The following is a 22,056-nucleotide window of genomic DNA, read 5'->3' as shown; positions in this document are numbered from 1 at the left end:
TCAGCCAGTCGGGCTAGACCGGGCTTTAAAACATTGTTTGAGACTATGCCATTATTTGGGTTGAAGATTTATAACAGGTTTAACTGAAGTATTTGAATAATCATAATATCCAGGTTTTGACAGTTCACAATATAATTTTGAATATTCATATTGGATGGTCCGTGAGGCCTTAACTGTTCTTAAAGTTCGTTTTTCCCACTTCATATAATTGTACTTACATCTTCCAGAACAATAAATTTAGTAAAACTGTAGCATAATTGAAACTGCAACTACTAATTGTCTATTTATCATGTATCAAATAATATATTCAAAATAGCAGATCATTTATAGTACATCTGATTGAATGTAATATAAAATCAACAAAACAAAACAAAACTTGTCCATTTGAAGACAACAATCAATTACACATTGTCCCCTTCCCCACCTGCTTTTCTGAGATTATAACAGTACACAAGGGAGGTTGATGGGAGATGGAAAGAGAAAAAAAAACACAAACTAAATAGACAGATAAATTTAAGCTCTATATTTTATTACCAGCATTTGACAACTACAAATGTAAACTACACTTTCAAACCTCTAATTGCAAAACTTAGCCAACTTCCTTCACAGAATATAAAACGGATGGTGCTGATCCCCGGTGCATGTATAAAACAAGAACTAGACTTTCATCTTCTCTTCGGATTTTTCCATTTGGGCTCGTGTGTTGGTGATAAAAAATTGTAAACCAACGGCAGAAGCATAAAATGATTAAGACATTTTAACTTGAATTTGCCGATGGATATTTATTAGAAATTCAACATATGATTGCCCGCCAGTAGGAATCTTGTCTTCGACCAAATACGAAAAGAACAGCATCCCTGGGGAAAAATTATGAACTACTTCAATTAAATAAATCAAAACCACAATATGATCCCAAAGAGGAAATAAGGAAACTACAACTGATTGTTGATCCCAAAAAAGAAAAAAAAAAAAACTCATAAGAATTATAGGATTACAGAATCAAATTACATGACCAATATGGACAACGAGATGTGATGCTTTAGTTTCAATAAAATCTATTGTCATTTCCTAGGAGTGTCAAACCTTAGCTGCAGGTAGGGCTTAAATATGTACCCTAATTACATTTATCAAAATGAACTGATGTGAAAAGGTTAGATAAACTCCTTTAATGCATTATAGAAACATAAGAATTGACATCTAATGAGCTGAACTCATGGGAATCCAATCATCAGATATCGAATCACTTATTGGACACTGTTAAGTTTTTTGGCTAGCTACTGGCCAACACAAGATTTGATCAATTTTGGTTCTGAAAAGGAAAAAAAAAAGAAAATGAACAGATATGTGAAGAGGATATATCTGATGGCTACAGAGAAGAGGGGTAACAGTATTTCTATAATGGAGAGAGACATTTTCTTAACACTAGCAATTAAATGGCAAAACAGAAAAGGGCTGTTCTAATTCACTGACCTGATTGATCTCCTTTCTTGCACAACTTTAAGCTGCAAGAAGATAAAACAAGAAAAATTACAAACTATTGCATTGAACTGAGACTTAGTTACATAAAGTATCATTTAAAATTTCAAAGATTTTTTTTTTTTTTTTTAATTTCTTCAAATAAAAAAAAAAAAATTAAGTCATTCATACCGTAGGTAAGAGCATCTTTGGCTCCTTATCTCATTTATCACTTCATTTAGCTTCTTTGATAACGGATTATCGAACTGTTGAAGCACAAACTGTACACACAAATTATTAGCAAAGAATGACAAGTTGCATAATGAGAATGATAACCAGTATATGGTTAGGGCAAGGGGGAAAAGGACAATAACAAAAAACAAATAAATAAAAATAAAAAGACACTCCATTCCAGTAGAGGAGAACTATATCTGAGCACCAGGCAACTATTGGCACTGTAGTCTAATTACAAATGGCTTCAAATAAAATTCATCCCCTTTTGAGAAAATTTGCTCCTTTTTTGATATGGCACACTATCAAATTACACACCTTTGTAATGTAGGCTTTACCTTTAAATTCAGTTTCCCTGAATAGAACCACTAAAAGGTTTCTAAACCAAATAATTGCTGCAGTCTCCTAATGGACCTATACTCCACCAGATACTAAACTGAATTAAGTCTGAAGGACAAAGTCTGGTGCTCAGAGGCTTATTTCCAAGAAATGGCCACAACTTACAACAAACTGATAACAGCAAATAGAGAAAGGCAAGGATTTTATATTCTGCAAGGATTAAGATGGAATTACCTGAGTTGGAATTTCTTCAACTGAATTAATGCCAAGCAGCTGGCGCAAGATATTTGAATCCACTGAGCTCCCAATATATATTAGAGCATCCTCACCATTCTCAAGAAGATAAATTCCCTCATCACTAACATGTTCGCTAGAAAGAGGTAGAAAGGGAGGAATAGGAGATCCACCTTCCACCTGTCAATTAAAAGAAAGTTATATAACAGTTTAGAAGCATATTTTAAACACTATCAAACATAAAGTACGCTTGACATAAACAATACCTTTGAATCAAGGTCATGGATAGCCACCATCCTTGGGTACACAAATGGAACCGCCAAAGGAATAGAAACAGAGGAAACATATGTTATCCAAAATGACCGATCATCTATTCTCCCATCATTTCTCAGTCCTGCACTTTTAATTAATGCTGAAGAAAAACAAATGAAAGAAACTTGTCAATCCATGTCCATCCTTCAATATTTAATCTTAACAAAAATGGCTAATAAAAATACACTATACAACTTCAAATTCTCCAATGTTAGAGACATGCTGCGTTTAGCCATGAATGGTAGCCACTTCAACATAAAATATAAAAGTAAAAATGAGCATCGGTCTGAAACTCATTCAAGATTTCATAATACTATGATTTATAGGAAAAAGAACGTAAGGTTTGGGAAATTCATTCCACACAATTTATTTACATGTTATGCATCTCCAACCAGCATCAAGGTTTTAAAACCCGACCCGAGGGGTGACCCGTTCAGGCGACTAGGTCACAGGTTAACCGGCGGTTTAACCAATGGTTTGACAAGTTTAAAATATAGCAAACACACCCTTGATGAATACCATCAGACCCTATAGGTTTGAAATCTAGCAAACACAACCCCTGACCAAATGCAAATTGGCGATCGAATGGAAGAGCGGCGGCGACACACCAGGAAGGGTAGATCGGGTGATGGGGAGGACGAATCAGCAACTAGCAAGTTGAGGCATCGCCGGAACATGGCAAATCGGTGGTGGAAGTCAAATGGTCGCGGTGGCTTTTTTTGGCGAGATGACTATGGATATTCGTGAACGACGGCAAGGGAGCTTGGGAGAAGGTAGATCGGTGGCTAAGGAGGCCTATCGATGCCAAAGAAGGCCGATCGACGTCGGGAAATGGAAGAAAAATTGTTGGACGACAAAACATCGCACGGCGGCGGGAGATGAAGCGTCACGGCCCCAGAGAAAGTCAGAATGTGGTTTCCAACAACAAGGGAAAGTGGAAGGTCGCCAGAAAAAGGGAGGTCATCGCCGATTTGCATTTGGCCAGAGGGTGTGTTTGCTGGATTTGAAACCTTCAAGGACTGATGCATATTAATCAGGGGTATGTTTGCTAGATTTCAAAATTGAAACAGTTGAAAGGGTAACCCGACCCGAAGAAGGCCCCGGGTTCCGATTAAACCGACCGGGCTAGTCCGGGTTTTAAAACCATGACCAGCATAATCTTACACGAATTATCATGTTAACTAATTTTGAAGGTCCTAGCATACTTAATATTGGTAGATATATTGACAATGATAATCTCCAAGACTTCAATGCTCCCAAGTCCCAATCCCAACTACACTCCCTTCCGAAAAAAGAAAAAAGATACTGACAAAAAAAAAAAGGAAAATATATTTATTCAAGAATGGATTCTCTAACTTCTGTGAAAAGAAACTAAGAGAAATGTATTACTAATAATTCAAAGAAGAATATAAAGCATGGACCAGCAGATCATATTGAATACAAGAACTCTAAGAGGAGCATCCATCCTACACAAAGAAAGACTATGGATGGATGTTCGTTACTGTGCCAAGAAAACCTGGCTCACACAAGCATAAGAAAGCATACAAATATATTCTTCAAACCATTTGGTGGACCACATTTACCCTTAGAAAGCATAAAAATATGTACCACATGGAAATTTAAGATGTAAATAAGTGCTTAATGAGTATTGCTGGATACAACATTACTTCATTCATAACTTAAAAACAAATTATAATGCACAGAAAAGTACATACCAAGGGTGTATAAAGGCAAAAGCTTGAGAGCCTCTGGTAGAATAAGTTGTCCAGATGATGATACAGTAGCACAGAACTTACGATACGAAACCAGAGCATTGACACAAAGGTTCATCATCTGTTCCCGGACATTCACTAGTGGGGTGGAAGGAATTTCATTTGCCGCTACAAATAGAGTAGTTAAGAAAAGAAAAAGGATTATAGTGAGTTCCTAACTTCCTATCATATAAAATAATAACAATACGATTTCTACAGCTTCTAGGAAATAAAGAATGACTGCTTGACAAGAGTTAGCGTGAAAATAAAACAAAAGAACAGAGTTGGGAAAAGAGCACGTAATGCTCACATTTAAAAGCTGTCGAATATGAAATAAAAAATAAAAATTCTGTAATCACATTCATTATTTGAAAACATCGGACAATAAAAAGAATTGCAGTCAGAAACTGGAAAATGTACATAACAGAATCATACCGGGAAGCTGAAACAAGTTAGCAAAGACAATTAACAAAATAAAATCAAATACCTTGCTTCATGAAACATGTAAATTGAGTATCCAAGTCAGCCGAGCGGTACAGATTACTTAAATTACTGGTGCATGGCAAGGATAAAGTTGTAACTCGAATTCTTCTTTGGCCATACACAGTGGTGTAAAGAAGGGCACACTGAACAATGGAAAAGAAAATGCAATTAAAAATAAGAAAATTCAACTTCTGAACACTAAGAGCCATACAAAAAGCTACTTATACTAACAGACAACGTATTTTTAAAACTAAGACATATTGTAGGGAAATATGTACCTGAAAAGCACATTCTGAGCCATCCTGCAATTTATCATCATGCTTTAAGGTTACCATGATAGCTTTGTTACAGTCAATCTGCACAATAGACAAGATGACTTCCTGGTTAATAAGTCAAGATGAAAATAGCTACCAAAATATGCTTAGCCTCAGTAAAACATAGAAGCAACTGCAATAGGAATGGGAATCAGGAAACAAAATAGAATGGTTGAAAGACAATAGTTTGCTAGAAATGTACAAACCGCAGGTAGGTCAATGTCTGTCGGAATGCGTTTGCAAAAGTTCCCATAGTAATCTTGAACTTGAATACCCTATAAAAGTTTATTCAAAAATCAACTTAAAGAATAGAACCATATTCAAAAACAGAAAACCAATTGCCTTACGATAGTAAAGAAGAAGAAAATTTCAAAATCCTAAAAGACTACCTGGCTGCATCTCACACGCATAACTGCCTCAAAGCCTTGGGGCCTCGTGATATTCCATCTAAGATCATTGTAAAGTTTTGCGGGATCAGGAAGAGCCGAGAATGGGTAGTAATAGTAAACCTGGAAGGAAGTAAGAAACATATAAAGTCAACTGAAATAAGTGCTCAGTTGTACAAATCACATGTTTTAGGAATAGGATCTTTAGAATAGGAAATTAGATCATTCCCTTTCCTAGTTTAGATTATTTCATTTCCTTATATGGACTGATGAATGTGTATATATTGTTGTATTTTGTTCACAATCAATACAAAGAAAATTCTTCTGATTTCACATGGTATCAAAACTAAGAAATCAGAAACCCTAGAAAAAACATTCTTTTTTTTTTTCCGGCGATATTTTCTAGCGAAGTTCAGGCTATCTCCTTCTGGTGTTGAATCACTCTTCTAACCACACCAGCCTGTTCGTCTTCTCCTCGCCGGCAAAACCTGAAAATTTCATCGCTAGTCGCTACCGCACGCGTCGGTCTTCTTTCTGGCAGCTCCTTCTCAGATCTCCTTCACCGGCTAACATGAGGTCTCACCGTCGGCACCTATGCACTCAGACACCGCCGGCGAGCACACCTATCACCGTCCGACACTGCATTGTCATCACCGGCATCAGAAATAGCCCACTACCGCCAAAATATCCTCTTTTTCCGATCTGCCCATAATTAATTTTGTTTTTCAGCCCAAATCAGTTCAATCTCTCCCACAAGACAATCATGCTCGCTGAAGGATCCAACACCAAATCAAGTTCTGTTTCTTTTTTATCTTTTCCTCCGATCACAACTGAAAAATTAATAGGCAGCTCCAATTATTCTTCATGGGCTGCCTCCGTTGAACTGTGGTGTATGGGACATTGTCTGGAGGATCACTTGACCACTAAGGATAAAGATGTCATGGATGATAAGACTACCTGGGTAAAGACAGATGCTTTGGTATATGGTTTATTATGGCAGTCTATTGACCCCCACCTTCATTCTACTTATAAAATATATAGAACTTGTTTTGAGGTATGGCAACAGGCCAAACTGTTTTATACTAATGATATTCAGAGACTCTATTCTGTTGTGTCCAATTTGGTTAATCTCAAACAAGAAGATATGGGCATGTCTGACTTTCTTGGCAGGATGGCCTCTCTCAAGGCATAATTTAATTTGTTACTACCCACTGGCAAGTCTAAAGCAAAAGATCTGGCACAATGAGACAAATTCTTTATGGTTCTTACTCTTGCCACTATCAGTCCTGCTCTCACTCCAATACGAGATCAGATGCTAGCAAGTGCTCTTGTGCCTCCTCTTGATGAAGTTTTTGCTCGATTACTTCGAGTCTCCTCCCCTGGTGTTGTGGTTGGATCTTCCCCAGTTGATTCTTCTGTCCTGACCTCTCAGTCTCAAACTTTTGTTAAAGGAGAACAGGGGGAAAGTAGTGACAGGGGAGGTCGACCCAAGTGTAGTTATTGTCATAGGTGGGGGCATACCCGGGAAAAATGCTACAAATTACATGGGCGTCCTCCTCGGGTTGCCAATGTCACTTATCCTGATCATCATTCTGAATCTTCTGAAGAACCAAGTCAGTCATCCTTGACTTTTATGGGTGTTGATTATGACGAATATCTCCAGTTCCAGGCAAATAAGCAGTCTTCTTCATCTGTTGCTTCCATCACTCAGTCGGGAAAATCAATTGCATGCCTCACTTAGTCGTCTCCTCAAAGGCCTTGGGTTCTTGATTCAGGTGCATCGGATCATGTCTTTGGTAACCCCTGTTTGCTTCCTCATCTTATTAATACTACCTTTTTGTCTCTTGTTACCTTAGCCAATGGGACCAAAGCAGTTGTTAAAGCAATAGGTAGTGCACAACCACTCTCCTCTGTGACTTTAGATTCTATCTTGTATATTCCCCATTGCCCTTTTAACCTTCTATCTGTCAGTAAACTCACCCGCTTTTTAAATTGTTCTATCACTTTTACTAATGATTCTATTGTTACACAAGACCGCAATACGGGACAAATGATTGGCGCAGGACATGAGTCACAGGGCCTCTATCATCTCAAGTTACCTTCTGCCCCCATTGCCTGCACCGTCTCCGATTCTCCTCTTCTCCTTCATAATCGTTTGGGACATCCTAGTTTAACAAAGCTTCAGAAGATGGTTCCAGGTCTATCTACTTCATCATCTTTAAATTGTGAGTCATGTTAACTTGGAAAACATTCTAGTAGTACATTTCCAAAGCATGTCAATAAACAGGCTACCTCCCCTTTTGAGTTAGTTCATTCTGATGTCTAAGGTCCTTGTCGAGTCTCGTCCATTTTAGGGTTTCAGTATTTTGTTACGTTCATTGACGATTATTCTCATTGCACTTGGTTATTTTTAATAACAAGTCGTTCCAAATTATTTTTTATATTTGAATCCTTTTGTGCTAAAATTAAGACACAATTTAATGTTGTTATTCGTGTGTTTCAGAGTGATAATGCTCGTGAATATTTTTCTACTCCCTTTACCAAATTCATGTCATCCCAAGGAATTCTCCATCAATCCTCTTATGTTTATACTCCACAACAAAATGGAGTTACTAAGCGTAAGAATAGACATTTGATTGAAACTGCCCAAACCCTGCTTTTACACAATTAGGTTCCTTTCCGGTTCTGGGCAGACGCTATGTTAACTGCATGTTTCTTGATTAATATGATGTCTTCTTTTGTCCTACAAAACCAAGTCCCTCATTCTATTTTGTTCCCTAATCAACAGTTACACTCTCTTCCTCCAAGTATCTTTGGTTGCACATGTTTTGTCCATGTCCTTTCCCTAGGTACCAACAAACTGTCTGCCAAATCTACCAAGTGTATTTTCCTAGGATACTCAAGACTTCATAAAGGTTATAGGTGCTATTCTCCATCCACTCGTCAATACTTTCTATCCGCTGATGTTACCTTTTTTTAGTCTTCTCCTTTCTTTTCTACATCAGACAGTGATTCTATCACCACCGTCTTTCCTATGCCCTACATTGAGTCTACTTATGATCATCCTGCAGAGTCTGTTACTATTCCTCCCAGTCCTACCCCTATAGGCGAGTCTCCTCCTCTAGGTGATGCTATTGTTCCAAGTACGGCTATTGACACTGTTCTTGATGATGTTCCTAAGGATCCCGTTCTTGATCCTCCTACGTCAGATTCCTCTCCTGCTGCGGTCCACTCGCAACCCTCATTCGATTTATAATTTTCATAGTTATCACCGCTTATCTCCATCATATTATGCTTTTGTGTTAACCATTTCTTCTGTCTCTGTTCCTTCTAATGTTTGTGAGGCACTGATTGATCTCGGCTGGCGTCAAGCTATGGTTGAAGAGATGATTGCTTTACATCATAATAATACTTAGGAATTAGTTCCTTTGCCTCCCGGCCAATCGCCTGTTAGTTGTCGTTGGATTTATACTGTCAAGGTTGGCCCAAATGGTCAGGTTGATCGACTGAAGGCATGGTTGGTTGCAAAAGAGTATACTCAAACTTATGGGTTGGATTATTATGAGACCCTTTCTCCTGTGGCTAAGATGTCTTCTGTCCACTTGTTTTTATCTATGGTTACTCTCTGCCATTGGCCTCTATACCAATTAGACATTAAGAATGTCTTTCTTTATAGTGAGCTTCACAAAGAAATCTATATGGAGCAACCATCTGGCTTTGTTGCTCAGGGGTAGTCTGCCTTGATATGTAAACTTCGTCGATCTTTGTATGGTTTAAAACAGTCCCCTCGTGCCTGGTTTGGACGATTCAGTAATGTCATTCAAGAGTTTGGGATGATTCGGTATGAGTCTGATCACTCTATTTTCTATAAACACAACTCATTAGGGCAATGCATATATCTGGTTGTCTATGTTCATGATATTGTTATTACGAGAAGTGGTCAGGATGTTATTAAACAGTTGAAGACAGTTCTTCCACCACTTTCAGACCAAAGATTTGGGATTACTTAGATACTTCCTTGGTATTGAAGTGGCTCAATCTAGCTCAAGTATTGTTATTTCTCAGAGGAAATATGCACTAGATATTTTGAAAGAAACAGGAATGTTAGACTGTAAACCGATGGACTCTCCTATGGATCCTAATTCAAAGCTCTCACCTGGACAGGGGGACCCTCTTGCAGACGCTGGGAAATACCGAAGACTGGTTGGTAAACTTAACTATCTCACCATTACACGAATTAATATTTCCTTCTCCATCAGTGTTGTTAGTCAATTTCTACAGTCTCCTTATGACAGTCATTGGAATGCAGTTATTCAGATTTTAAGATATATCAAAGGGTACACCAAGCAAAGGTCTATTATATAAAACCAAGGGTCATACACAGATTGTCGGATATTCTGATGCTGATTAGACAGGTTCTCCATCTGATAGACGTTCCACTTCAGGTTTTTGTATTCTTATGGGAGGAAACCTTGTATCTTGGAAAAGTAAGAAGCAAGATGTCGTTGCCAGATCGAGTGCAGAGGCAGAATACCGTGCAATGGCTCTAACAACTTCTGAGCTCATTTAGTTGAAACAACTAATCCAAGAATTGAAGTTTACAGAAGTAGTAAAGATGAAGTTACTTTGTGATAATTAAGCTGCTCTCCATATTGCCTCCAACCCGGTGTTTCACGAGAGGACTTAGCATATAGAAATTTATTGTCATTTTATCAGAGAGAAAATCTTATCTGATTGTATTACCAATAGTCATGTCCGCTCAAATGATCAACTGGCAGATATTCTCACTAAATCACTTAGGGGTCATCGTATTGACTTTATTTGTAACAAGCTTGGTCCATATGATTTATATGCCCCAGCTTGAGGGGGAGTGTTGAGTTGTACAAATCAAATGTTTTAGGAATAGGATCTTTAGAATAAGAAATTAGATCATTCCCTTTCCAGTTTAGATTATTTCATTTCCTTGTATGGACTGTTGAATATGTATATATTGTTGTATTTTGTTCACAATCAATACGAAGAAAATTCTTCTGATTTCACAATAAGTAAAAAACACAAGGATATATTTTCATTGCCTCGACGGGGGTGGGGGGATGAGAAGCAAAAGAAACAATCAGACTCAAATACATCATTTATTTTTTTTATTTTTCCAAGAATCTAAATTCCTTGCTAGCTCAATAAGAAATTAAGGGCCCATTTTTGCACTATCATATCCCTATCCTACCCAAAATACACATTTGTTTCCCTATTTTGAAAATCCTATTCTATTTTATTCAATTATTTTTAAACCCCCTAGGTTTGTTAATTTAACTAAACACAAAAAAAAAAAAAAAAAGTTTAGAATTTGACAAAAACACCCCCATCCACCGACATTTTTCCAAATTCCTACCACTACCGCTAGAAGGTAGTCGGAATCTGGTATAATGGCACATTACCAACTAGATCTGGCTGATAGTGAGCCGATCTAACATTTTTCAGCCCGATCCACTGTGGATCTGGCTAGAACATGTCAGATCTTTAGTCGTAGCTGGTCGTCAACAACGGCCATATCTTTGGCTGTCGTTGACCAAACGTGCCCAAATCTAGCCATAGATCTGGCCTCTGGAAAAGGCCATATCAACGCACGACCGGCCAGATTCAGCCGATCGTGTGCCGATACGACGACTCCGGTCACCCTCCGACGGTGGTGGCCGGCTGCCGACATTTAATGCGTGGGTGCAAGGGTTAATTTTCAATGTTTTATTGCAGAAGTGTTTAATTAAATTAACAAACCTGCGGGGGTTTTTGTTAACTTTCAAATCCTACCTCGTAATAACTACCTAACTCTTACTTTTTCAAAACTTATCCAAAATAAAACAAACAGACCCTAAAATTTTCTCTTCCCTTCTAGGAAGTTCCTGAGACCTTTTTTAATTTTTTATTTTTGTGGGTTTGCAAGGATCTCATAGGACATCGTTTCTAGGCAAGTCCTTTTGACCTGTTAAGATCTGAAAGTTTTACATTGTAACCCTTTTGATATCTTAGTAGACAGTTTCCACTTGTTTTGTGGACAGCTCGTCCACTCGTCTGTAAATCTCTTTACGTTCAGAGCAGTACACTCTTTATCTTTTTAAATTTTATGCAAAACAGAAAGATCTAAATTAAATCAGAAAAAAAAGAAAGAAAAAAAAAAGAACTTTGTTTCACAGAAAGAAAAAATTAAGGATTTTCTTATATGTAACTTCATGATTGACAACAGAATCTAAAAGTTGAAATTAAAAAAATAAGAAAAAGAAGGGAAAACTAAACTGATTCTGCATCCAGTAGCGCTTTTTTTAACGTGAATAAATGAAAAATCCAGAAGATATCTTGCATTTTCGTGTTTCTTTCACTAGTAATTATAAAGGGAGAATTGGCATAAAAAATTAGTATGCAAGTTAGAGATTAATTTCAGTTAGGACACAGCATTGACACTAAAAGGACCGAATGCAGATCACTTTCTAAGATTACAAATAACAGTCAAATAGCCAAAAATACCTGTCCTCCAGTAATCCTTGGGATGACAGAGATGGAAGCAATGTCTACATATGTCTGAGTAGTGAGAAACACATCTACACAGACCTGGAACACGTTGAAACAAAAACAATGAGCTAGATAAATTCATGATCACCAGCTTCTGTGCCACTATAAACCGATGTCAAAACAGAGAATCTACAAATATATATTAATCATAAACAAGTAAAAAGAAGTCAGTTAGAAGTTCACCTGATATTCGGCAAACTCCATTGCCATTGCCTTCAAAGTTTTATCTGCTGGTTGCAGTAGTTTGTGTGATTCCTGAAATAAATAAATAAAGACAAAAAACATAAAACCTCATATAATACGTCTTGATAATCTGCAGTTTAAATATTCATCTTAGCATTTCATGCTGACAGTACCAAAGCATCAAGAAGAGAAGACAAATTAACCACTTAATGAAAACAAACAAAAAAGAAAAGGAAAAACTAGTTGGCATCCCCTACATTATACATTATGGTCTGAATAAAACAGAACTTATGATTTTACCCAAAAAAAAAAAAAAAAAAACTGAAAAACTTTATAGACTAAGTGTAACAACTTGGTCTCACATAGTATAATATTCTCCGCTTAGGGTACACAGCCCTCACGATTTCTACTTTTGATTGTGACAGAACAGGACCTACCTCATTGTTGGACCTGGGCTGTTCATTAATTCCTTTGTTTTTCTCTAATTCACAATACAACGACGCAGTAAACTTCTAACATTTGGTAATATAAAAACTAAACTGCCATGCAGCTGCAGTTAAACCAGCCATTTAAACAAAGTAGCAAGTAAAGCAAGTTCATACCAACTGTCAGAAAACAGAAAAAGAAAAAAAAAAAAAAATTAGTCCTCAAAACAGTTTACGGTAACCATATCATACAAAGTTAGTTACTGGTATGCGAGGCTCTTAACTAGACAACCCCAGTCCCAGTGCAGGAGTTTACACCACACAAATATGCATAGTTTAGATAATAGTCACCTGTAATAATCTAAATATGAAACTCATTCACGAAAAGCAAGAGTACATGGTACTATAACCCAAGAACAAACAATTGGCAGAAGAAAAAACAACATATAAGATATTTTACCTTTTCTCCAGCAGAGATATTACTTCTTCCCTCAGCCTCTCTAGCAGAAAGGGCTCCAATACCAACTGAAGGCAAGACTGTACATATATAGTACAACATTTATCAGAACAATAATTGTTCCATTCCAACAATTTTTACAGGTTGCAGGGAATAAAGATCCATTAAAAAGAAAAACGACCCAGCTAACAGCAGAAATGCTTTCACATAATGAATTAAAATATATATGAAATGTTGACAGATACAGAGAAATGCTTCCATACTGAACTAAAATACAAAAGAAATGTTGGCAAATATGTCAAACAACTTGTACAGAAAAGAGATGCAAACGTTTATAAAATATAAAAGTAATGTTGGCAAATATCTCAAACGACTTGTACAGAAAAGAGATGCAAACGTTTATTCAAGTGCACTGCTTTTTTGCAACGCAGGAATTTATCAGCCAAGGAATTATTAGTTGGGCATCTATCAAATGAATATCTCATTTAATGATAGCAAGTCTCAACTTCATGCAGCCATAAACTAAATCATATGCAAGCATGAACAAATATGCAAAGAAAATCATAAATTTTGATAGACCAATAACAAGAAACTCATAAAACTGCATATCAGCTTGCCTGATTGAAAAACTAGAAGTTTGCCCCCAGTACTCTTCATAGCCAAGAAAGAAGCCTGAAACAGAAGACAAAAGCTTAAGTATCCAAATATACGCTGCAAGTACTTAATATGTAGCACTTTTATAAATATGTGTTAGCTAGGACATTCAAGTTTCACAATTTAACTGATATATACAAATATAAGTAGCAAGGAAAATAAATGCAAGGGAATATGAATTATAAACTATGATTATTTTTCTCAAGAAATGAAAATATAGAAACAGAAAAAAAAAACCAAAATTTTATATAAGATATAAGAAACATATTTTGTTTCCTAAAACGATCAAAAAGGCCAGAATCTGATTAATGTTTTTCTTATAAAAACCAAAAGTTATACAGAAAAAAAAAAAAAAAAATTGGGTCTCCACAAACGTTGTAGTGGACGTACTCTTCCCAAAAACAATCTCTTAACTTTTTTCTGAGAACATCCACATATTGTTTCAATTTTATCATTTAGTTGCGCCAAACATTATTTCAACACTGTAATGCGTGCTTTTAATTCTCCTCCGCATTTGAAAAAGTAGACACTACATGCTGATGGCTAACACTAATCCATGCTAAATCATTTCAGAACAGAAGTAGATATAGGATCCTAATCAGTCCACATTTTGACCAGGTAAGACAAGCTAATCAAGTACTGAATAGTAGTTAACCATCTGTATTTATATACTAAACATTAATTTCAATCAACCTCATGGGAAATGATTTTAAATTGATAATATGTTCTTTTATTCCTTTTTTCTGCGCCACAGATTGTTGGATTAAAATCTGCTGTGAGAATCAAAAACACCAAATGAGGCATTGGTTTATTTAGCATATGTAAATTGATGGATATTACATTTTTTTCAAAGCCGAAACTAGGCATCACCACCATGACGCAGTTAGCAAACCATATTCATATCCTACTACATTTTTGTTATGTCTTGGGTTTTAACTAGAATAACAAAAAACACATGCCATGCATGTACACTATACCCTTATACAAAATAGCATACCTTGACTGCTGCACCGAAAGCTGATTCAGCTGTTCTATTGTTCAAAAACATGGATGGAATGCTTTCCAGCAACATCTCCAAATGTTGACGGCACTAAATCCACATAAGAAAAGCAATAATATTACTGAAAGGCATTTTAAAAATTCCTCAAAACAACAAAGTAGTCGAAATATTTCTTCATGGACCTCAAAATCTCCAACAGAAAGCATAAATTAGCCTAAAAACCTTAGGAGCTAACCTCAGATAGTGGAACAATGACATCAGATTCCAGCGGAGTATAAACATCTTCTATATCAGGGACAATGAGCATCAATGGCTGCAAAACATATCTTGAAATCAAGCTCAGTCTGAAAAACCTTTCACATACGGTAATCAAATAAATACTAAAGACAAAAAAAAATTTATCACGACTAATCAATGACTGAAGTAAGAATAGTTATTAAATGGAATTGCAAATAGAAAAGCCCAATGACAATTCTAATTTCTGTTTTTTGTGGTTGTCCTCTTATAAGTAGCCTAAATATTTCTAACAACATAAGATAGCATGCATCCTTATTTTCATGTTTAAGAAGGAAAAATCAAAGAATACAAAAAATCAGGAGTTCTACATCAGAAGCCAAGACTGAATTGCATACCGATGATGATTAAATTTCTTCATTCTAGAAAAAGAGCATGCATACCAAAGCTTGCTATGAGATGGCACAGAACAAAACCCAGCAAGTATAAAAGAGACAAACACGTATAAAAGGGTTTTTCTTCTTGGTTGAAGAATTTAATGTGAGAAAAAAAAAATAGTAAAGAACTTAAAAATATATCTTGAAGGCAGGAAAAATAAAGATGAGTCAAGTCAATAGCTAAAATTTTTGAAAGAGAATACTAGTGCAAGTATTTATTGACCTGCTGTAGTGCACGTTTCAAATTGTAAAAATGGATTGTGCAATCAAATGTTGCGATTCCCACCATAGTCCGAGGACCTTCCTGCAAAAACAGAAACATCAAATTCCAGTCACTAAAATGTCCTTGTCTTTTACAAAGGTAAGAGTGAAAAGTACCTAGAGTAAACAAACAAGGATGGATTTTTATACTTTAAAAATATAATTAGCTGCACAAGATCAAGGATAATTTAGGAAACAAAAGTAACCAATACAAAATGCATTTGCAGTTTGAGTGCATAATCACAAGGACATCGGGATAAGCCATATTATGAGAATAGCATAATAATAATAGTTACTTTAGATTGCCAACACTGGATGATCTGGTGTGTGCAACTTTGTGCCAACAACATGTCTCCATATGACAAAAGATGAAACACAAGAAAGTGGCAACACCCAGAAAATCCTAGTTTCTTGGATACTTGAAGAGTTAGATCCACAAACTTAATAGCAATTGAGATGAAACATTTATTTAATAAGAATCTTATTTACAAGGTGCATGGGACCAGATCAATATACTTTTTTAATTAGACATACTCACAGGAAGATCGGCAATAACTTGACTAATAGCACCACAAGCTGCAGCAGTTGCACCAGTTTGTATGGCATTCATCGAGACGTCAATAAGGAAAAAATAAACAGCCGGCATTGGATCACGCACCTGGAATAAGATTAAAAAGAAAAACATCTATTGCACCCAGAAAAGAGAATAACAAAAAAAAACCTTCATGCAGCGCCTATTGTCTAAAAATAATATATAAGAGCTTCAAAATAAAGACTAAAAGAAAACTGCATGCAGCACCTGCTTTCCTTTTTATAATAGCAGAAAATATAATATATGGGCTCTAAATTGGCCATGGCAAAATCACACCATGTCAATTTTAACTGTATACTCAGCAAGTAAAAGAACTCTTCTATCAGAAGGCCAATAAGTTATAGAAGGTGGCATGTACATAATTGTCTGAAGTGGTTAAGTATAGATGTCAACACACGCCATGTCAGCAACCACACACCACGCCAATCATTTACAGGGAATGTCATAGGATAAAAATAAAAAGTGGGGAGAAGAATATGGAAAACATATTTTTATAAGCCATAAATTTGATTAATTAACTGACCATGTACTCCTTTGTAGCAATAAATTCAACTGTCCCCCTACAAAGCTCAGGTCTTTCATCAGCATCTCTACGCCTACCATCAGGACCTAGATTGCAGTGGTAATCACGGGGAGTTTCATCCGTAAATCCTACAAAAAGGATGAAAAATGAGTAAATTGCATTGTCAAGACACCACCTATCTCCAGCTGTAAAAAATGAATATATAGCAGAATGCATCAAAATTCAAAAACTATTGGTGCTGGTATACAATGAGGACGCTTTGACAACATACTAGGGGCTCTCTGTAAGCCAGCAACTATAATAGAAAATTTCAAACACATTATTGAAAAGGTTCCACATGTCATCTGAAATCTATAGAACCTTGTAATAGATAATGAGGATCTCCAAAAAAAAAATAAAAAAAAAAAAAAAAAAAGAACCCAAATAAAAAAAAAAAAAAAAAAAAAAAAAAAAAAAAAAAGGAAAAGCTTCGGATTCAAACCCAAGGTCTTTTCAGGCTACTACATTTTGATCATAGTTGAAAAGTACAAAACTTCCCAACTGATGTGAACAATAAATTATAAACAAAGAAGAGTTATTCCAACACATATAAAGGAACAAAGAAAATAAGAAGTCTTGACATCAATTAACCAAAATGTGCCAAATAAATAATGTGCAATAAGTTTTCTTGTTTCAGCAAATTCAGAGAAGAGAAGACAATCTCCACTCTACACGGCATCTTCCAACCATATCTAAACACAAAAACTACAAGGAAAAAATTAGAAGACAATGATTGTTTATACTGACCACACAAATTGCAGATGAACCGCCTTCCCTGATCAATGAACCTCATAAAAGGATTTATGTAGGCCTTGCAACGAGAACATCGGACAGGACCACTTTCTCCAAAATCCACAACCTATAACAAGAAAAATTTTATGAAATGTAGAAACTAGATTCTTTCTTCAATTGCAGAAGCTTAAAAAGCAGATGCACTTGTTGGAACTTTCCAACCAAATGAAAACTCATGAAACTTATCTGGAAGCAAACAATAAATTAAACCCTTCCTCATCCACTCATAACATTAGTGGCATTATTTTGTGTTATCAAAAGCTTAATATCATTCCAAATCGAATCACATAACCCTCACTTTCCAACTAAGACTTTAGATATTCAAATCTTCTTTAAGGCCTGGGATATAATGTCCCACAGCTTCCCTAAACACTAAAAGGTTTTGGGGTACAGCGTCAGTACCCAATTCAACCTAGTGCATACGCACAACGGATTTATTGGTTATCCGACAGAGAAAAGTAGTATTATTATATGAAGCCCTTCCCACACACCCCCACAAAATCCAAACAAATGTAGTAATAAAATAAATTGATTCCTCTCCTATCTATGCACATCTAAATAATTCAATCAAAAAGCTCAAAAGTCATCATCCTCACACGTGTAACCAAAAAATTGAAATCTTTTGTCTTCAAATAAGTCAAGTTTCTTCCTTAAATTCTCAATTGTGATGTAAAACTTTAAACTAAATTCTTAGAAAAATATGGGGCTTCACACATAAATTCATGATCCACTGACCAAAAGTTATTGAAAGAAGAGACAAACAATCCTAGAGTATTACATTTACAAATAAAAAAGAAGAAAGAAATCAAGCATTACTTGGATCGCCTCCTCGGATGGATGAGGAAGGGCCAAAGGTTGGACCAAAAGAGCCAATTGCATGCCGGATGTTGCCAAGAGGTCATTAGTGCACGGTATCTGTTTAAGCAATAAGTCCATATTAATCCAAAAGTTATAAATTCTAAAGACATAGAGTTAAAGTTAATGGAGGCATTAAAGACTGCAAAATGATTGCCAGCCTATGCATTTAAAACTTGATTTTAACCTGGCTGATGGTACACCTCATGTAGCGTGGACTACAGTTCCCAGTGTCTCTAACAATGTAATCACTTGTCGCGGGCTATATAAAATGCATAAAAATAATCAGTAAAGGCAAAGGAATAGATAAAAATGGAAATCGATAAATAAAAATGAAAATCTCTCAGCAACATGCAAGTAACTTGAGCAGAAGTGAAATACAGGGGGGAAAACAAAAGCAAAGATAAATAAGTAAAGTAGAACCTAAAAGAATAATACCGGAGGAGTGTTGGATTGATTTCCTTCACGAGTGTCATACATGACCACCATAGAACTTGGAATGGGCCGCGGAATTTGTTGGGGATCTATCTTCGAAGACGCTGCAACAGGGGCTCCAGTTTGACCCATAGCAGGAGGTATAGTTGTCATCGACTGAGTTGGTAGTGGTGGAGGCATACCAAACATTCTAGGTGGTTGCACTGAACCAGGAATTGGATGAGATGGACCAACCTAAAGCAAACCAAAATGGTTAAAAATCTATTTCATAGATGAGAGAAAAAAATAAATGTTTTTAAGGTGTCATGCAATATAGAATCATGTAAGTAGTTAGTAATTTATGCAATGCGCATGTACTTTGGCCCAAAAGTTTATTAGAGTTAAAACAAGAAATCATCCCAATCAGCATGACAAGGTGAATTTAAACAAGAGATCATTGTAAGGAAAGCCTCTTGCACCAAAATCGCCCATCCTTAAGTCAAATCTTAGAACTTTATATAACATATAAATTCTCATTATCCATTTGCAGTAGAGAACTTAATTTAAGCTTCAGACAGAAATTTAAACAATCTGTATTCAACAGAAGCACTTAGACAAAGTTTCAGGATATAGAACAACACAGTACAGATAAATGCAACCCTTTACTAGTTATTTCTTTTTAGCATATTCCATTTTTTATTGGACAGCATAACATTATATTTATCTTGCTTTTCTAAATTTATACACCACTTATTTATAATTTATTTATTTATTTATTTATCCTTCTACGTGCATCACATGCTTTATGGTCGAACATTCATTCTAATCTTGTGTAAATTAAATGACTCCTGTATAAAGAAGACCCCCCTAATTTTTATATAATAATGCATAATTCCATAAGTTCTTACTCAAACTTACACCATGAATTTAAAGTTTGAAAATTAAATATCCAAAAATTAAGTGAAAGAACAGAAACTAACAGTACTTAAACATACTTATATATAACTGCTGCATATTGCTTAGGTGAGCTAGCATTAATTGGAATTGAAGATGACTGATAATACATTAATCATGATTTTAGTTAAAAACTCCTGAACAACATAAAACGTGAATTTTTATAAGCTGACCTGTCTACTTTGCCATGTCTGTGGCCCAAAAGGAGAACCTTGAGGTGGTGGTACACCTTGAGGAGGTGCTGCTGAAATTGGTGGTGCACTTGAAAATGGAGGCGCACTTTGAGGTGGAACTGAGAATGGCATTGCCTGCTGCATTGGAGGAACCATCGAGGAACTAATCCCTGCACTGCCCAGAGGAAACCGCATACTTGGAGATTGAGGAGGAGATCGAACTGATGCCACCATTGACGGGTGACCAACAGGAGGTGTTTGGGTTTGCATTGCACTACCAGGTGGAGGAAAACGTGGTCCTCCTGGTGCAGCCCCCGAAGCAGCATATGACAGTGGCCCATTACTTGTCAAACCATCTTGAGCACTTGAAGGGGGTACATTCATACCACTACTCAAGGTCGAAGAAGATGCAAAAGGTCTAGCACTTGGAGGTGGTGCAAATGGACCAGCCAATGAACCTGAAGATGGTAAGGCACCAGCCAGAGGCACCCCAGAAGGGGGAACCCCTACAGGGCCACCACTACCCATTGATGAGGGAAAAGACCCAGGAGGGGGTCTGCCACCAAAAGGAAAAGATTGGCCAGCAGGCGGAGCAGGGGGCCGTTGGGCCACATTTGGGGGCAATGTGGGTTGTTGGGTTCCCATAGATCTTGGAACCACACCAGGTGGTGGAGGGCCTGGGCGGGACATCGGTGGTTGAGGGGTTGTAGAAGGAAAAGGTGGTGTTTGGGCAAATGGGGTTGGCCTCGGAGTAGAATTGGGCATTGAAACAGGACGGTTTATATTCAAATTCTGGAAATTATCAAATAATGCATTAGGATTTTGCTGGAAATTAGGGTTATAATTTGATTGTGGTGGTGGACGTTGCCTTGGTGCCCCTGGAGGCACAGGAGCTGCCATATTTGTGATCTATCAAGTCAAACCTTAATCTCCTTATTCTTTAACTAACAATACCCTCCTGAAAAACACTTTATCGACGTCTCAACAACAACGATCCAAATCAAAACCTACCCATCAACAGCAATTAAAAAACAAATCAAAACCCAATTAAACTCACACATAATAACATATATTACAATCAAAATTCATCAAACACACACAATAAAGCAATCAACTTTCTCCCCCCAACGAAAAATGAACCCATCAAAAAATTCATCACGCCATTAAAACCAACACAATTCACCAGAAAAAAAACAAATTCTTTTCATCCTCAAAAACGCAAACAACAAAAAAGCTTGAAACTTTTTGAACAAAATTGAGAAGAGACAGAAAAACAAACCTTGGATCTGCCAATCTGGTAGAGAAAGATGAAGATATAGATCGGAAAGAATTGTGATCAGGGTTTAAGAGAAACGGAATAATCTAGTGATTTGGGATCAAAAACAAGAGAAAATAGAGAGATCACAGGTGGGATAGAGTGAATGAAGATTGAAAAAGAAGGCGGGTTTGTCTATTAACGGGTGTAGTGTCAAAGTGTGGATGCATGTATGTATGTATATATGTATATGTATGTATGTATGTATGTGCACATATGAATGGGTAAATTTTGTTTGAAGTAAGAAGCCGACTTTTGTACAGTTTTGTGACTCACTTGTGAACTCTTGAAGAGAATGTGACAAGTTGTTCTCTCCACTCATATGTTGCCACGTGGGCATATGTCTTCCACGTGAGCCTTCCCTGTTGGGCGTCTGTGTCTGAGGCAAGGTGTCAACTTTTAATCATAAAAAAGAGAGATTCTAAAGATCTTGTTTTCCTAAATCGCTTAAAACGACTCAAAAAATGTGACCTCGAAATCAGATTTTGTATTTTCAGAATCTCATATCATTGTATTGTTTTTCCTTTTTTCTTTTTTTTCTTGTTTGTTTGTGGGTGACTATTTGGAGGCAAAATCCCAAGGTCCCCGGTTCATAATCCTAGTGATAATTTAAGATAGATTAATTTATCGTAGTAAACCACCCCTGTGTGGCCAGTGATTAGTTTTGGTCCAAATGAATGAA

The 22,056-nt window shown here is 36.5% G+C and overlaps 1 protein-coding gene across 1 annotated transcript; it reads right to left on the bottom strand.

The window, feature by feature from the left end:
- Nucleotides 1-276: 276 nt before the first annotated feature.
- On the bottom strand, nucleotides 277-21,538 carry LOC116133509 (protein transport protein Sec24-like At4g32640). Its single transcript, XM_031419214.1, has 25 exons — nucleotides 21,339-21,538; nucleotides 20,060-21,066; nucleotides 18,957-19,187; nucleotides 18,706-18,780; nucleotides 18,480-18,578; nucleotides 17,619-17,730; nucleotides 16,833-16,960; nucleotides 16,256-16,375; nucleotides 15,680-15,760; nucleotides 15,021-15,098; nucleotides 14,783-14,875; nucleotides 13,749-13,803; nucleotides 13,135-13,211; nucleotides 12,250-12,321; nucleotides 12,022-12,105; nucleotides 5,509-5,628; nucleotides 5,326-5,394; nucleotides 5,084-5,161; nucleotides 4,810-4,948; nucleotides 4,287-4,451; nucleotides 2,526-2,671; nucleotides 2,260-2,439; nucleotides 1,648-1,736; nucleotides 1,471-1,502; nucleotides 277-857 (listed from the first exon to the last, which is right to left on the bottom strand). The coding sequence occupies exons 2-25, from the start codon at nucleotides 20,957-20,959 to the stop codon at nucleotides 748-750; spliced, it is 3,333 nt and encodes a 1,110-aa protein (XP_031275074.1). The 5' UTR covers nucleotides 20,960-21,066; nucleotides 21,339-21,538; the 3' UTR covers nucleotides 277-747.
- Between the last annotated feature and the right edge of the window lie 518 nt (nucleotides 21,539-22,056).

The sequence above is a fragment of the Pistacia vera genome, unplaced genomic scaffold, assembly GCF_008641045.1.
Source record: "Pistacia vera cultivar Batoury unplaced genomic scaffold, PisVer_v2 Contig108, whole genome shotgun sequence".
In the NCBI taxonomy this organism is placed as follows: Eukaryota; Viridiplantae; Streptophyta; class Magnoliopsida; order Sapindales; family Anacardiaceae; genus Pistacia; species Pistacia vera.
The sequence above is the reverse complement of the archived record's forward strand: the minus strand, read 5'-3'. Positions and strand labels throughout refer to the sequence as shown.

Coding starts and splice junctions, on each gene's coding strand:
- LOC116133509 (XM_031419214.1), bottom strand. CDS start 20,959: ATGGCAGCTCCTGTGCCTCCAGGGGCACCAAGGCAACGTCCACCACCA. Junction 16,961..17,618: donor GTTCATCTGCAATTTGTGTG/GTCAGTATAAAC, acceptor TCCTTTTTGTAG/GATTTACGGATGAAACTCCC. Junction 4,949..5,083: donor GCTCAGAATGTGCTTTTCAG/GTACATATTTCC, acceptor TCCATTGTTCAG/TGTGCCCTTCTTTACACCAC.